The sequence below is a fragment of the Medicago sativa genome, chromosome 7 (genome assembly GCF_051527215.1).
Source record: "Medicago sativa cultivar Bolivia chromosome 7, Bolivia_mono, whole genome shotgun sequence".
Taxonomy (NCBI): Eukaryota; Viridiplantae; Streptophyta; class Magnoliopsida; order Fabales; family Fabaceae; genus Medicago; species Medicago sativa.
In genome coordinates, this window is record NC_140755.1 from 53,081,837 (window position 1) to 53,100,488 (window position 18,652).

Consider the following 18,652-nt stretch of genomic DNA (forward strand, 5'->3'; position numbering starts at 1 on the left):
ACAAATCCATTGCTACAGCTATGTTTGCTTCTCTTTGTTCTAACTATGAAGGGAGCAAGAAGGTCAAAGAAGCAAAAGCTCTTATGCTTGTTCATCAGTATGAGTTGTTCAAGATGAAAGATGATGAAACTATTGAGGAGATGTACTCAAGGTTTCAAACCCTAGTCTCTGGACTACAAATACTGAAGAAGAGTTATGTTGCTTCTGATCATGTCAGCAAGATACTAAGAAGCTTGCCTGCTAGATGGAGACCTAAGGTTACTGCTATTGAGGAAGCTAAAGATTTAAACACTTTAAGTGTTAAAGATCTTGTCAGCTCTCTCAAAGTTCATGACATTAGTCTTAATGAACATGAGCCTGCCAAGAAGAGTAAATCTATTGCTCTACCATCTAAAGGGAAGTCATCAAAAGCTCTTAAAGTTATTGAATCTGATGATGAGTCACCTGATGGAGACTCTGATGAAGATCCTATTGAGAAGATGGCTATGCTTTCCAACAAGCTTGAGTATCTGGCAAGGAAGAACAGGAAGTTTCTGAGTAAGAGAGGTGGCTACAAGAGCTCCAAGAAAGAAGATCAGAAGGGATGCTTCAACTGTAAGAAGCCTGGACACTTCATTGCTGATTGCCCTGATCTTCAGAAGGAGAAATCAAATGAGAAGTCAAAGAAATCAAGTTTCAACACAAGGAAATTCAGAAAGGAGATTAAGAAGAGTTTAATGGCAACCTGGGAAGATTTGGATAGTGAATCTGGGTCTGAAAAGGAAGAAACTGAAGAAGATGCTAAGGTAGCTATGGGGTTAGTGGCAACTGAGACTTCAGCAGCAGATCCTGACTCAGACTCTGAAGATGAAAATGAGGTATATTCTAAAATTCCCAGAGAAGAACTTGTTGAGTCACTTAAAGAACACCTTATACATTTTGAACTGAGAACCAATGAGTTGAAAGATTTAAAAGAAAAATATGTTGACTTAATGAAACAACAAGAATCAACTCTATTGGATCTGAAAGCTTCTGAAGAAGGACTTAGAGGCTTTGACTTCATTTGTAAAAACTTATGAAGAGAAGCTTAAGTATCTTTGTCAGAAGCTACAAGAAAAGTGTAATGGAAAGTCTTTAAGCAAGCATGAAATTGCTCTTGAGGATTTTATTATATCTGGTATTGACAGAAGCAAAGTTGCTTCAATGATTTACAGCATTTACAGAAACAATGGCAAAGGGATTGGATTTTCAGGAGGGAAACCTAATGAAATCAGTCTCAAAGCATGTTGTGAATGTATCAAGGAATGATTGAAAACCTTCTTTGTACCTGAAGGTGCTAAGTTGGAAACTGCTGTTCAATCAGAACCTGAAGCTTCTAGCTCTAAGGCTAATATTACTTCAAAGCCAAAGAACTCTAAGCCAAAGGCAATGATAAACTCTGTTTCTAAGACTTCAAAGATCAGGATTCTAAAGAGATCAGAACCTGTTCCTCAGAGTCTGTTGAAACCTGAATCTGAGGTTCTGAAGTCTAAGATTCAGAAAAAGACAATTATTGCTCCTGGGGATTCAAAACCAAAGGGTGTTAAACCTAAGGTAATGGTTAACCAAAAGCTACCAAACTTACAACACAAGGTACAAGAAGTGAAGAGTCAAACTTCTAGTACTAACATGAAAGGACCCATAAAACAATGGGTACCTAAATCTAAAAATGTCAATACTGCAGATATATCTAAGAGCAAAGGAAAAACAAAAATTATGGTACCTAGACAGCGGTTGCTCAAGGAATATGACAGCAGAGAAGTCTATGTTCCTCACCCTCACAATGAAAGAATGAGGAAGTGTGAAGTTTGGAGGCAACCAGTCTGGCAAGATCATTGGTACAGGAACTATTGGTAACTCCTCTATCTCAATTAATAATGTGTGATTGGTAGATGGTCTTGAACATAACCTATTGAGCATCAGTCAGTTTTGTGACAATGGTTATGATGTGATGTTTGAAAAGACCAACTGCACAGTAATAAATAAAGAAAACAAATCCATAGTATTCAAGGGAAAGAGGATGGAGAATGTTTACAAAATTAACTTCTCTGAACTGGTTGACCAGAAGGTGATTTGCCTTCTGTCAGTGAATGATAAGAAATGGATGTGGCATAGAAGGTTGGGGCATGCTAACTGGAGATTAATCTCTAAGCTTAGTAAGTTACAACTTGTCAAAGGCCTACCAGACATTGACTATCATTCAGATGCACTTTGTGGTGCATGCCAGAAGGGGAAGATTGTGAAATCTTCTTTTAAAACAAAAGATATTGTTTCAACCTCCAGACCCTTAGAATTACTCCATATTGATTTATTTGGACCAGTTAGCACTGCATCCTTATATGGAAGTAAATATGGATTAGTTATTGTTGATGATTACAGCAGATGGACTTGGGTAAAATTCCTGAAAAGCAAGGATAATGCTTATGATGTATTCAGTAACTTCTGCACTCAAATACAGTCTGAAAAAGAAATGAAAATTTTAAAAGTAAGAAGTGATCATGGTGGAGAATTTGAAAATGAGCCATTTGAAAACTTTTGTGAAAAACTTGGAATTGTCCATGAATTCTCTTCTCCTAGAACTCCACAACAAAATGGGGTTGTAGAGAAAAACAATAGAGCTTTACAAGAAATGGCTAGAACCATGATTCATGAAAACAATTTGGCTAAACATTTCTGGGCAGAAGCAGTGAATACAACAAGTTATGTCCAAAATAGAATCTATATCAGACCTATCTTGGAGAAAACAACATATGAACTCTTTCAGGGAAGAAGACGCAATATCTCTTACTTTCATCAATTTGGATGTACTTGTTACATTCTAAATAACAAGCTCTACCTAAAGAAATTTGATGCCAAGGCCCAAAGAGGAATCTTCTTAGGTTACTCTGAAAGGTCAAAGGCATACAGAGTGTATAATTCAGAAACACTTTGTGTTGAAGAATCAATGCACATTAAATTTGATGACAAAGTGTAATGCCCCATTTTTATTCTATTACTTTTAATAGATGTGTGAATATTTTTATATGACTTTATCTGTTAAATATATGATTTTATGTGAAATATGTGTTTTTGGTGATTTTATGTGATATATGGTGTGATGCTATTTTATTATATGATTTAGGGAGTTGTATACTATTTAAATGAGTATGACTTTATTATTTGTGGAAACATTAGGAGAAATAAAAATAGGAGTAAAATATTGATATTTTGGTTAATGGGAGTTAATTAGTAATTATGTGAGTTTAAGGGAGTTAAGAAAAATAAAGGAGAGGTTATGTTTATTGGGAAATAGAATAGAGAGGAGTCAGAAACATTTTTCACGTACAAAAGAAAAACATAAGTTTTGGGAGAAGAAGAGAAAACCTAGAAGAGGCAAAGAGAAGAGGAGGAACAATTCTGTAAGCTTTTGATTCATCTAAACTAAGGTAAGGGTGGGATTCCTTTCACTAATAATATGTATAATTCTGAAAATTTGATGAATTGTTGTGTTCTTGGTTAAGGTTTAGAAGTTTTAGGTTAATTGAGGGAAATATGATGAATTGTGTTGTTTGATGCATGTTTCTATGTGGTTTTGGTTGTTATGTTGTATATAGAACCTGTAAACATTGTTCTAATTCATTTTGGGTGATTGGGGGATCAAAAATTGGTTCTTGGAGTGAAAACTGGTCTTTTCCGTAAGCTGTGAATGTCCAAAATCGGGCCCCGAACTGCCAAAATCGGGCCCCGGATTCTGAGCTGATTTTTCAGCTTTGGTTCGACAAAAATCGGGCCCTGAACTGCCGAAATCGGGCCCAGATTTCCTGTCAGCCAAAACTGGAAAACACTCACTTTTACGCCCATTTCTGTTTTGAATTAGCTTTCGGTGTAAACATAAAAGTTGTAGATAATTGAGTTAGCTTTCTAATGGCCTTGGTTTGGAGTGGAAAAGATTTGTAGATTTTGAGTTATGATAAAAATAGTCCAAGTGGGTCTTTAGCAAAATTTAAGAAAACTTAGCATAACTAATCCCAAGTTAGTCCAAAAACTTATGGTTGGTTTCCCAACTTCAAACTTAAGTGTTAGGGCTTTAGTTGAGGTGTTTTATGGATATTTGACTTATGTTCTATTGATCAAAACTTAATTGTTTTTGGGGGATGTTTTAGACTTGAGATGAATGTAATTGATTTATAAATATATGTTATGTTGTTGATTTCCGTTGTTGACGTTGTTGTATCATCTAATGTCAAAGTTGGGGAGTGTGTCATAATTGTTTTAGGCACATATGTTGTTGTTGTAGTCGCTGTTGAAGTTGTATGTTGATATACACAAGTTGAGTCCATTTGCATACTCACATCTGTTGGGGGCTTATGCCCTGGAATGTTCATCATTCAACCCGTTGGGGGCTTATGCCCTGGAATGTTTATCATTCACCTGTTGGGGGCTTATGCCCTGGGATGCTTTAACCATCCAATTTGTTGAGGGCTTATGCCCTGGAATGTTTAGCATTCAACGCGCGTAGATTGGCACCACCTGCATGATGCATTAGTTGTTGTTGTCGTAGCATTGTTGGGTTGTTGTTGTCGTTGTAGCATTGTCGAGTTGTTGTCGTTGTCGCATTGTCGAGTTGTCGGTGTCGTTGTGGATAACGTTGTTGTTGTTGTTGTTGTTGTTGTTGCTGTACCTTGTTGCTGAAAATAATTATGTCGTTGCTTATGTGTTTATTTAAATACATTATTAATGATGCCTGTTGTGATATGCTTTGTTGTTTTCATTAATTTGATGAATTATATATTATTATTATTGGATAAGTTTCTCACCCCTTCTGCGTATATGTTGCCTCGACCGTGGGTAATGTGCAGGTACTGATGACTTGTAGGTTTGGTCGGCTCAAGTGTCTAGGGCTCTGATACATACTAGGATGGGGAAATCGTTGCGAATGTCTTCTCATTTCTTTTATGTATCACATATTTTGGAAAAGACTTGCTATTAGAGTTTATCGTTGTTGAAAATAAAGTTGAATTATGTTGGGGCCTTTGTGCCAAGATTTTCATTGATGTTGAATTTTGGTTGAAATTATATTTTTAAAGAATTATTCCGCTGCAGTTTATTAAGATTCTTTATGTTGGCCTTAAATAAATAGATATTTTCTATTTATGAATTTTTGAAAAGTAGTGTGACACTCCGTTGTGTGATTACTCTGATTATAATAATTAATATTACGTTGTTGGGAGAACGGGGTGTTACACAAAGAGCCTAGAAGTAAAACTCCAGAGCAAGATGAAAGTGTTGCAGAGATACAGGTTCCTGAAGATACTCCAGAACCTGATCAGATAGCTGAATCTGAAGACAGTCCAGAAGCTGAACCCACCTCAGAAGCACAAGATGAAGTTGCTTCTGATGAAGCTCAAGATGGCTCTCAGCAAGTTGATCAATCCAAGAATACATTCAAGTACAAGTCTTCACATCTTGAGGAGCAAATCATTGGAAACAAAGAGAGTCCTAGGAGAACAAGATCATACTTCAGCCAAGAAGAGTCTACGATAGGACTATTATCAGTAATTGAACCTGCTACAGTTGATGAAGCACTCTCAGATGATGGATGGATACTAGCTATGCAAGAAGAGCATAATCAGTTTCAATGGAATGATGTGTGGGATTTGGTACCCAAACCTTAGCATAAGAACATTATTGGAACAAAATGGGTATTCAGAAACAAGGTGTAGTAGTCAGAAACAAAGCAAGACTTGTTGCACAAGGTTACCGTCAACAAGAAGGCATTGATTATACTGAAACATTTGCTCCAGTTGCAAGATTGGAAGCAATCAGATTACTTCTATCCTATGCAGCTAATCATGGCATAATATTATATCAAATGGATGTCAAGAGTGCATTTCTTAATGGAGTCATTGAAGAAGAAGTGTTTGTCAAGCAACCTCCTGATTTTGAGGATCTTAAGCATCCTGACCATGTTTACAAACTTAAGAAATCAATATATGGCTTGAAACAAGCTCCCAGAGCTTGGTATGATAGACTAAGTAATTTCTTGATCAAAAATGATTTCAAAAGAGGCCAAATTGACACAACATCTTCAGAAGGACTCTTGAGAAAGACATTCTTGTTGTGCAGATATATGTTGATGATATAATATTTGGTTCTACTAATGCATCTCTTTGCAAAGAATTTTCTAAGTTAGTGCAGGATGAATTTGAAATGAGTATGATGGGAGAGCTGAAGTTCTTCCTTGGAATTCAAATCAATCAAATCAAAGATGCAGTGTATGTTCATCAAACAAAATATACTAAGGAGCTTCTGAAGAAGTTCAAGCTTGAAGATTGTAAAGTGATGAACACTCCAATGCATCCAACCTGCACCTTAAGAAAAGAAGATACTGGAACAAAAGTAGACCAGAAGTTGTACAGATGTATGATTGGTTCTCTGTTATTTCTCACTGCATCTAGGCCATATATTTTATTCAGTGTATGCTTGTGTGCAAGATTCCAATCAGATCCTAGAGAATCTCATTAGGAAGGAACAACTAATCTTGGACTCCTCTATAGGAAGTCCTTAGATTATCAGTTGGTTGGATTTTATGATGCTGATTATGCTGGTGATAGGATTGAAAGAAAGTCAACCAATGACAATTGTCAATTTCTGGGTGATAATCTGATATCCTGGGCTAGCAAAAGACAAGCAACTATTGCTATGTCTACAACAGTAGCAAAATACATCTCAGCTGTAAGTTGTTGTACACAACTACTTTGGATGAAACATCAGTTGGAAGACTATCAGATTAATGCTAACAGTATTCCCATCTATTGTGATAATACTGCTGCTATTTGTTTGTCAAAGAATCCAATTCTACATTCTAGAGCTAAGCATATTGAAATCAAACACCACTTTATCAGAGACTATGTTCAAAAAGGCATTTTAGATATACAATTCATTGATACTGAGCATCAATGGGTTGATATATTTATTAAGCCTTTAACTGTGGAAAGATTTGATTTTATAAAGAAAAATTTGAACATGCACTTTGTGTCTGATTAAAATTTGCTTGCTCCTGAATAGGAATTTCGGTTCTGAAGTCTGTTAAGAAGCTATGGTCCATCAGAAGCTCTTAATTGAGGTTCTGAGGAAAATTTGCTTCTGATGATGACGTCAGCATCTGAAGTCCAGAAGCTGGGTTTTGTGCTTCTGAATAAGCAGAGTTAGTGGAAACGCTGGAAGTTACTTTTTGTGACACCTTGCCCATTAACTTGGCAGTTACTCTGAGAACTTCTGACCTGGCTTATGTGTACGGTTGTATAACCTAAGAGGGCAATGATGATTTAAGCTTTGAATGTACTATCACGCGCCCCCTTTGCCATTAATGCTATGTTTGTTTGTCTCTTTCTGATTTGCAATCGTTTTACTAAAAACACTTAGACAATTCACACACAACTTACTTCACAACAAACACTTTCTTTTTTCAACCATCCTCTTTGCAAAGTAAGCGCAATCTCTCAACTCAAAACCTAAAACCCTAAAATCTTCTTCAATCAACAATGGCATCATCATCAAGTTCCATTCCAGAATCATCATCAATCATGCAACAAGAAGTTCCAAAATCAACTTTACAAGAAGCTCCTGCTTAGGAGATTAAAGGAAGGACTATGTCCTTGGAAGAATGGGAGTTGAAGATTCAGACAGAGAATCCAGTTGATTTCAACTCTCTTGTTTTTCATGGGTGTGATATCAGAGGTTACTACGAAGCACAAGGGCTAATCCCATACTTTAATATGTTGAATGGACTTACATACAAAACATTGGTAAAGCATTTCTGGGTAAGAGCTTCAGTATATGAAAAAGCTGCTTCAGAAATTGAAGAAAAAGAGAAGATTATGATAAATCCCAACTTGAAATGGAAGATTAGAGAGGAAATGGGGATGGAACCATTCAGATGCACAAAAATTAGATCAAGCATCATGGGAATTCCAGTATTCATCTCAGAATGGGCAATAGCATATATTCTCAGAAGAGATGCTTCTGGTAAATACTCAGGATTAGAGATACTTAATCCCAAGACAAGTCCTTGGAATGACATTGTCAACATGTCCATATTCAACTCCAAGACGCCAGGAAAGTATGCTGATCTGAGCATAGAAACGAAACTACTTCTGAAGATACAGAATGAGAATCTGCTACCAAAAGGTGGTGGCAGTGATCAACCTTCACTGGGATATAGAGTTTTCCTTCACCACTTCATCAACCAGGATAAAGTCAATATGCCCAAGTACATATTGAAGAATATGATCAAGGAACTAAGGGAAAGTCAACTGAAAAACAGGTGTTGGGTTCCTTATGGGAGGCTGATATCAGAAATCCTTCATCAAGGAGGGATTCTGAATGCACTCAATAGTGTTAACATCTTTTCAGATGCACAGCTTGGCACTGAAACTGGGAAGTTTATCAATGCAAAGACACTCAAGCATATGAAGCTGATTAAGAAAGTCTCAAAGCTTAATACTGACTTGACTGAATCAAATGCACAATCTAACCTGATGGAGGACTTTCCTCCTATCTGCAAGAAGGACCCCATTGAGGTCCAGATGCACTTCATCAAAGACCACTATGAAACCTATGGCAAGGTCGTCAGGCTGGATGATATACCTGAAGTGATGTATGGTGGTGCTCTGCAAGTTACAAGAAGCAGAAAATCAAAGAGGAAGACTACCTCTAAAGAAAAGTACTTGTAAGAGGAGCAACCTTCCAAGAAGGATAAAAAGGAGAAGGCTTCTGAAAAGCTGAAGATTGGTGGCTCCGGCTTACCATCAATCCAAGAGGAAGTTCAGGTCCTGGATACAAGTAAGGTTCTGACCAAGAGGACCAGAAGTGGAAAAGCTGCTGCTTCTTCACAAACTGCTCCTGAACAACCTCCTATTAAAAAGAAGAAGAAGAAGGATGCTATCAGAAGGCTAAAGGAATCAGCCTATGTGACTAAGGAAGTAGAAGGTGTAGAAGCTGCTACTGACTTGGTTACAAGAAAGGTAAAGAAAAAGAAAGCTGAAGATGTTGCTGCAGTTGCACTTTAGAAGGCTGAGGATATTGCAAAATAAATTGAGATCCCTGCATCCAGTCTTACTAGAGAAGATACAACTACAGATGATCTAGAGATTGTTCAAGAGACTGAAGAACTACAAGAGCTGGCAGTTTCAGAAGCTGAAGGATTGATGATTGTGAAAGCTGGTGGAGATGCTCAGAAGGACATTGCTGCTGGATCAGAAGCTATTGCTCTAGAAGCTGATGTAAGAGGTAATCCTGATATCTCACATACTGACAATGTTATAGAAGTAGAATCTAATTCCTCCCAATCATCAACCTCCAAATCCACATCCTCATCATCACCCACAGGCTCAGATGATATACCTTTAGGTCAAATCTACAAAATCAAACACATAAAGCCTAAAACCAACATTTCTCATGAACCTGTTAGAACTGATATAGATGAAAGAATCATTGGCTTGTCTCAAAGAAAAGCAGATCTCTACAATAGATTTCCTGTTAGCAATAATCCATTGAAACCACCAATGATTCAACCTCTAAATGTTGTTCCTACTGATGCAGAGTTCATAGATGAACACATAGGTTCTGAGTCATCCAATCCTCCTGCCTCATCATCATTTCACCCGCAAACAATCAAACCACTCAATATAGTTGATCCTATTGTCACTCTTAAGTCATCCACATCTCAATCTCCTTCAACTAACCAAACCCAAGAAACAACTGTCCTAGACAATTTGGTTAGTCACTACTCTGGTGAACTACCAGAGGTTAGACAAAACTTAGAGAAAGCCTCTGAAGTAGTTTCTATGGAAATTGCTTCAGAAAGCCCCCATCATCAATCACCAAACCACCAAATGACCACAACAACTAGCCCTGAACAGGTATCTACAACTGATCTTGAACAAATCATACCTGAATATATTGTTCATGAACACTATGTTCCTGGACAAATCTTAACACCCTCCATTCTTGAAACCGTCAATGAACCTGACTTCATGACCACATCAGATGCTCCTGATGTTGAGATTGAAAAATCATCAACTATGATTGAAAAGTCAGTTCCTGATCAACCCTCAACCAGCAACACTCAAACACCAAACTCCACAAATATCCAACCATCATCATCATCACATAGAGTTATTGTCCCTGTTGCTCGTGCCAAACCTACAAAGATACCCTCACCACCAACCATATTCCTTGATTCTACTTTGTTACAACATGTGTGTGAGAATATATCTCAGGAGTTACTCAAGCTGATCCAAGCAAGGGAAAATCTTACTCACACAGACAGCTATGAGAAACAGTGGAGAAGACTCAAAGAAAGAGTTGATTTTGTCTTGTCCGAGCTCCAGAGAACATGCTTGGATGAACAAGACTCGGCTCAACAACAGTTTCAATACTGGCTGAGAGGAGTAGACAATAACCTGCAGAAAGTCAAGATTCTCAGAACTTGGGTTCAGAGTCCTCCAAGCATAAAGGGAAGAGAGACCACTGACTTTATTCCTTCTGGTGTGAATCCTAAGGATTTGTATTTGAGCTTCTTAAACAAGATTAACTTTTAGTCAGCATCTACTGATCTGAGTTTATTGCAAAGGAATGCTGTTTTGGAATCTGAGAATAGGAAGCTGAAGAAAGAGCTTATGGAGCAGAAGCTACTCTTGCTAGAGTATAAATCATCAACTGAAGTCAAGCTTGAGGAAGCTAGAATTAGAGAAGAGCATCTGATTACGAGTAATGAGGATTTCAAGCTTGAGATGAGGAATCAGTAAGAAGCCATGCAAAAGAAGCAAGAAGATATGCAGAAGCCACAATAAAAGACCAACTTGATGCTACAACAAATGATGGATATGCTAAACAAACAAGCCCAACCTTAGTTGCACACCATTTAGCTTGTTTAATTTTTTCTTAGCATCTTTTGGCATTTTTCTTCTGACTTGAGTTTTTACTTCTTAACAAGTTTTTGCTTCTGATCATATTTTGCTTCTGACTTAAATTGTCTTACTCTGATATATATTTCTTATGATTATGCTCTGATATATATATATATATATATATATATATATATATATATTTGCATGTGTGCTCTGATATAGTTCTGTGTTTTATGCTCTGATATAGAATATCGTTTTTTCACTATCTTTTTCATACTTCTTTCTTTTTGTCTTTAGTTTTTAAACTTTTTGTTGATGACAAAAGGGGGAGTAGTATGTATAGTATTTAGAGGCTCTGAGCCCCATTAATTTGATTTTTGACCATTTTAAATTAATAGGACCAACTTCTTATCTCTTAGTCTATTAATGTGAGAATATTCCGAGTGTTATTTCGTTCTTATTGATGAATTTAATTAACTTGGATAGAACTCAGGGGGAGCTTACAAAACTTACCTTAAAGTACTATTAGACTCAGGGGGAGCTTGCAAACCTCAAACCCTTAGTCAACTTGTTAATTAGATTAACAACAATTGCACATTTTAAATACTATTGTTTGTCATCATCAAAAAGGGGGAGATTGTTGGAACAAAATGTGTTTAACAATGAACCTTGAGATTTTGATGATAACAAGGTATTGAAAATTTTCAATTGGACTAGCTAATATTTGTTCAAGTGTACAGGACCATAGACAAAATTTGACATCTTAAATAGGTTCTGGATGAACAAAAGAGAGCTAAGGAATCAACAAAAAGGAAGCTTAAAGCGTTTGAAGAAAAGTGCTCCTGAAGTCAAAAGTGCTCCTGAAGACAAAGTGCTCCTAAAATGATGACGTCATCAGAAGCTAAAGATTATCAGAAGCAAGTCCATCAGAAGCTAAAGATCACCAGAAGCTGAAGTTCATCAGAAGATGCAAGACTTAAAGCTTCAAGGGCTGTTTAATGGATTTAAAGTCGTCTAAGCATGGCAGAAGACTGGAAATATAAAGCAACGGTCATTTTGAAGGGATTTGAAGGCATTGGATGCTTATCTTCAAAAAGCGTTGACAAAGTACAATTGTACGAAGTGTACAACCACTACCTCCACTACTCTGCTTTGTCCCTGCTACAAGACAAGAAAAACAGCTCTGCCTGCAACGATGTTACTTCACAATGGGAATGCATTTCAAATTGATCCTTCATAGGACAACTACCATATCAGGCAAAAGATCATTGGTGATTGATCAAAGCTTCAAACGACTCTTTTTGATGTGCTGACAATTTCACAACGTCTCTTTCACACCTCTCTATAAAGGAGTGAAGACTTAAAGAATGGTATCAGACTCAACAACAATTTACAAGTGCCAAAACTCTGCTGAAATTGTTCTGCATTCAAAGTTCACTTAGAATTTATGTTTCAAAGTTCATATCTTAGAAATTCTAGAGTGTTAAGAGTCTGTATCTGATTTGTATGTGAACATCATTGATTGTATATCAAGTGTTCATCCTCAAACATTTTCTTTGTAATCTTGTTTGATTAGAAGTCTCTTGCAATTGTGCTTGAGCATTAGAAGTTTCTTGATTGTGTTCAGGAGCATAGGAAGTCTCTTGCAGTTGTGCTTGAGCAATTTGAAGTCTCTTGCTAGTTGTAGCAGTGAGCAGTTGTAATCAGATATTACATTATAGTGAACTCTATTTGGAAGTGCAAGGGGGACAGGACTACTTCCGGTTTGTGGAAGGAACCTGTATAATTGTTTTGGTCTTTCTTCTCTCTCTCTCTGTTTTTTCCGCTGCATGTTAGTTCTAAAGATCACTTCAGAACCAGTCTCTATTTGCTTCTGGCCAATGAGTTTTTGCTTAGGAGAAAACGAAGAAAAAGAAAACACAATTCAACCCCCCCCCTCCTGTGTTTTTCTCACCTTGATAATCAATTAATTGTACAAATACCATTACTCTAATTTTATGAATTGTGTTGTTTGACACAAATGTTCTACTCCATCTATCTCAAAATAATAGTCGATTAAGGTTTGTGCAGAATTTTTAAAGAAATTATTAATTGCGTTAATTTCAATAATAAAACTAGTATTGTTTACTAAAATATATGTATTAATTGTAGTTAGTGAATTAGTGACGTTGTATGAGATTCAATAAACAATGATATAATAGTAGAAAAAACAATAAATGTTGCATTGATATTTTAAAGTGACACTTATGTTGAGACAGAGAAAAAAATGTTAAAGAGACAATTATTTTATGACGGAAGGAGTATATCAAACTTTGATAGAGTAACAAATTACTCCCTCCATCTCATTTTAATTGTATTTTTAGAAATTTTTTTATGTCTCAAAATAATTGTGACCTAAGAATATCAATGTAACATTTATTATTTTTTCCCACTAAATTATTTTTTCCCACTAATATATCCATATTTATTGAATTTCACTCCACTGAACTATTTCACTAACTACAATTAATAAGTGTTTTAGTAAATTATACCAATTTCACCATTAAAATCAACCCAACTATTCATTTTTTAAGAACCGCGCCCGACTCTAAAACGACTATTAAAATGAGACGGAAGGAGGAGATGGTTAATGCTATATTAAAACATATTAAAACAATAATATCTACTGATGAGGAGTACAAGTCATACCTGCAGTTTAAGGCTTCACAAGCCTCATCATCGACAACAATTGCTCACACTGATAATTCTGCGGTCCGTCTCTCCCAATCATCATCTGTTGGCCCTTGGATTTTGGACTCTTGAGCTTCTGATCATGTGGCTAGTAATCCATCTCTTTTATAAAAAATAACCCAACCTATAATACCTCATCATATCATTGTTTCATACGACTCTAAAGCTAAAGCAAGTGGTGTCGGTCAAGCCACTCCTCTCCCATCTTTAGATCTTGACTATGTTCTTTTTGTTTCCAACTGTCCGTTCAATTTTATTTTTGTAAGCCGTTTGACCAAGAGTTAATTGCTCTAGAAATTTCACTTCTGATTCTTTTGTTATAAAGGATCAAAGTATGAAGCACATGATTGGTACAGGCTATGAGTCACATGGACTTTACTACCTTCAGTCTTCATCTACAATTGCATCCTCGTCTACTACATAATCCCCAAGTATTCTTTATCGTCTTTTAGGTCATCCAAGTCTCAAAAAATTCAGAGTTATGGTAATTTACTATTTAATGGTTAATATTTCTCACTTTAGATGAGTCCGTTAAAATATAACACCCAAAAAGTTAATATTATAGGAAGAAGCATAACATTCATTCAAATAAAGAGCATATATCATCAAATAAGTCTATAAATTGAAAATAGTAATTTGGGAAGTTGAATTTCCTAGTAGTGTTTTCTTTTGTCAGTATTCCATAAACAATTACTAGAACCAACTCTTTAGTGGTGGTGGTGATTTGGTAGTAGTGATGATATATCCATCCCTTTCAATATCCTTGAGTTGCTTCTCCTTTCATTTGGGAAGAATCTGCGTAAGATCAAATATTAAATTTAACATTTGTATATGAGAAAAATAAATAATTTGAAATGAAAATTAAATCAATTGATCCTACTCTGAAATGTTAAACAATTTGTGTTGTCATTGTCTGTCTCTCTAAAGATATGAACAATGAAGGTAAGTGTAGTGCTAGAGATGAGCTCAAATTTGCAAACATCACCAACTTTCAAGTTATTGTCCTTTGCAAATGCCTTCCATCCACTTGTGAGTTCAAATTTTAGTCCTTTAGCGCACATCCTGATAGAATACCTAGCAGACCAAACTCTCCCATTCAACACCTGAAGTTGAATATCTCCTCTCTTCTTATTCAAATCAAAGTGTGTCTTACAAAACAAGGATGGTATATTCTGCCAAACAATAGAAAATGGAAATGTTGATGAATGAAAAAAAAAACAAGGGGTGTTTTTATTTTTATTTTTGGTGATCAAAAGACTGGGAATCAGATTTTATCATGATGTTACTTTGTTAGATTATTTCCTATAATATTTCAATTAATTAACATCTATGTGATGATCATCTTTAACTGCATAATTCTGTAAATCAATTTTACCGTGACAATTAGCTACATAATGTGGCACTGACACGGAAATCACACACAACACTTCAGCAAGTGTAATAATTTCAATAATTAAATAAACTAAATGTAATCACTTGTGTCAATATCGGACACGGACATGTCTCTAACAAGGAATACATCTTCAATCATAAGTGTTGATGTTAAAAAGATCATATCTAGTGGAAAAAACCTTTTTATTGTTGTTGGCTACTAACTTAAGTTCTACAAGCCAAATGTTTCTTTGCAGCTTACCGGAAGAAAGTGGTGTTCAACGTATGATGCACCCATGACAACAACAAAGGATGGATTATAGATTTTGAAAGACTCTGCTCTTTCAAGAGTTGTAACTTTCTCAACAGTTGTAATCACTTGTTTTCCTGCAAAATTGGAACATTTTAAGGCACATATTTGACGATAATCTTCGAGGTTGCTAAAAATTTAAACATGGTAAAATAGATGCCAACTAATTAAAGTTATTCTAATAGTTGTTTTACAACTGTTCAGATTGAATTCGAACTGTTCCCTTAACACTCCAGAAAATAAAAATGTTAATATATGATATGAAGAGAACAAAAACAAATAAATTTATGTAAATGTGAAGCTTTCCTGACACAATGAAGAAGACATAAAATCGTATACCTTTGGACATTCTATCAATTTGATGTACATCCACCTTTTGCGACTTTCCATGTTTTACACAACTAATGCTTCCAATTTCACATTGTTGGTGAAATTCAAAGGACGAGTTATCTTTTCTTTTTTGAGCTGCTCTACGATTTTCACCATTCGGAGGTTTATTTCCTTGACCATTGGAGACCTTCCGAGCTTCAACTCTTTTGATAGAGTAGTCTATCTCCAAAGCACTCTTTCCAAAGATTTGTACCTCAAATTTGGAAGTTTTTTCATATCTAAAAAGCAGAAGATGGCCATGACCTAGAGAGTGATGCTCTGCAAATTCTTTCCAACCCTTCTCAAACCATATCTTGCCATCACTCTTTTCCAAATTTAATTTCCATTTTGCACCATTTGGAGTCTTTAGACATATAGCTTTTGGTAGACCTCTTCCATATTTTTCCACAAACTTTCTTGGCATCATCTGTCAATTAATTACACCATTAATATGAATGATATAACTCAAAATTAGTTTACATTACTTTAGGAAACACTGGCAGCTCCACACAAATTCCCCTGGCCAAATTGAATAAATTGGCAAGAATCGTTCATAGCCTAAAACACACCAGTTTGGGTTGGGCAATGCCAAAATACACATCAGGTACTTATCTACTGGATGTATGTTTATTCTGGGAGTTATCGAGTATTACTTTTCCCACCCTATGTCTTTCCTCGCGCGCCCTATTTTTTTCCAATTTTACCCCTGGTCCGGATTTCGTTTTCCAGAATGTATTGTTAGTATTCTTCAGATGTTTCCGGATTTTAAAATCCGGAATAGTATTTTAGCAGAACTTTTGCAATTTTAAGCTCTACAATTCGTAAAATAAAATGCGAATAAAATAAAAAACAGAAATAAAAAGACACAAACATAAAAACAACACATTTTATTAATATATGAACAATACATTACAATAATTTTCAAGCTTTTTAAGCTTATTACATAAGATCTTAAATATATTTCTAATCTCATAAGAGCCTAATTCTAATCTCCTAAGAGCCTAACCACTGCTATGTGATAGGACATAGCAGTAGCTTGGCTATTGGAGGAAAATCGGAGGAGGAGGGAAGAGGAGGGTGGGAAGAAGAAACAAATGCCCCTGAGGGATGTGGGGGGTGCTCAGACTTACGCCCAGACAGGCGAAGCTAAGAACCACACTGACCCACATGACCCTCAGATGAACCGCCCTTCGTTGCAGCGCGGTTCCATCCTCATTGACCGTTCATACAAACCCTGAAAGTTTTCAACGAGGCCCTTATCTATGAAAGGCCAATGATGGAAAACCATGGTTGTAGAAGGAAGAAGAGGAAGAGAGGGATGGTGTGAGAAATGGTGGGGTTTGGAAGGGTATTTATAGGGAGGGGTGGGTGAAAAATGGTTGGGAAGCCATAAATGCAGTCAAAAAATGTGGTAAAACACGTTTTTTTAACTTAACCACTGTCAAAAACGTGTGGGGCAGACCATCGGCCATGACACTGATGCATTCCGGAATATACAATCCGGAATGCACCTTTGGTTTACGGAATATACTTTCCGGATTAATGCGATAATGGTGAACGAGGGGAAAGTTGGCACTTCCTGTAGGGCTAAGGACATTCCGGAATGTAAAATCCAGAACGCTTCAGCATTGGATTCTTTTGAAAGAGAGCCATTAATTTGGGTTTGGACAGTTACAACCACTAACACGTTTTCATTGACTGTATTAATGACCTAGGACTTGTTTAAGGCTATAAATAGGCTTCCATCTTCAACAAATACCTCCATTCTTCACTTCACCTCTTTTCTTCAATTTTCTTCAAACGTTTTTAGTTTTTTAGAGGTGTCGGTGGTGTCATGGTCATTGTTGACCGTTCCTATGAACCCTGCAATAGCATTTCAGCTTGTGTGAGGTTCATATAACGGTCAACAGAGACCCTTGACATCAAAGAAAGACACAAAATATTCATATCGTTTTTGTTCGGATTTAAATTTCCGGAAATCTCTTCACCTCTTTTCTTCAATTTTCTGCAAATGTTTTTAGTTTTTTAGGGGTGTCGGTGGTGTCGTGGTCATTGTTGACCTTTCATATGAACCCTGCAATAGCATTTCAGCTTGTGTGGGGTTCATATAACGGTCAACAGAGACCCTTGACATCAAAGAAAGATACAAAAAAGTGCACAACATCTGGTCCGGATTTTATTTTCCGGAAGTAACTAACAATCTGGTTCGGAAAACAAAATCCGGACCAAGGATATTTTTGGAATTTTTGCAGGGCGCACGAGAAGGCAGTAGGGTGGAAAAAGTAAATCCCGGAGTTATCTGTATTAGGGGGCCTTAGAGATATTTGTGGGGCCTAAAGAGAAATGTTCTTCAAAAAATGCATAAAAATAAGGCCGAGTGAGACAACGGGATGGACGAAAATGAATCAATTGTTCTGTAATTTAGGAGTGCAGTCCATTAGGTTTAACTCTATGTTTAACTATAACTTTAGAAGAGAAGTTGAAAGACTCAGATGACAAGGTAAGGTAGGTTGTCCCATTTATGATATGTCGTTGATTGATAAAAAGAAAATTAATATGTCATGGTAAATACATGTTTCAAAAAAAAATGTCATGGTAAATACATGTCATCCTTTTATCATGCCATCATAAGGTGTTCTTGGGACATAATAAAGTTTGCACTAAGCTCTCGTATTTCTTCAAGCCAAATACAAAGTAACATCATGTTATCAGAACAAACATAAACAACGTGCTCAAAACAATAAATAAATAACAGTAAAGGCGTACAAGGTTTCCTTGGAGAAGGTTTTGGGTAAGTATGATCTTGAAAAAGTGGATTGGCTTCACCTCAGCAATTTCACTAGCCATGATTTTGCCTAATATAAAAGCATAAAAACTCACGAGTGAGTCAGTACTGTTTGCAAATACTAATAAAATTTAGATGCCAAGAGGAATAACTAAACTTCGACTTTCTATATCCCAT

The 18,652-nt window shown here is 36.2% G+C and overlaps 1 protein-coding gene and 1 long non-coding RNA gene across 2 annotated transcripts; one reads left to right on the top strand and one right to left on the bottom strand.

Moving 5' to 3' along the window:
* Positions 1-3,273: 3,273 nt before the first annotated feature.
* On the top strand, positions 3,274-5,083 carry LOC146906725 (uncharacterized). Its single transcript, XR_015018480.1, has 2 exons — positions 3,274-3,443; positions 4,857-5,083. It is a non-coding gene; the product is annotated as an uncharacterized LOC146906725 (long non-coding RNA).
* Positions 5,084-14,506: 9,423 nt separating this feature from the next.
* LOC146906726 (B3 domain-containing transcription factor VRN1-like) lies at positions 14,507-18,546 on the bottom strand. The gene is made up of 4 exons (XM_085725403.1): positions 18,457-18,546; positions 15,661-16,117; positions 15,274-15,398; positions 14,507-14,812 (listed from the first exon to the last, which is right to left on the bottom strand). Exons 1-4 carry the CDS (start codon positions 18,535-18,537, stop codon positions 14,507-14,509), a joined length of 969 nt encoding a protein of 322 aa, XP_085581529.1. The 5' UTR covers positions 18,538-18,546.
* Between the last annotated feature and the right edge of the window lie 106 nt (positions 18,547-18,652).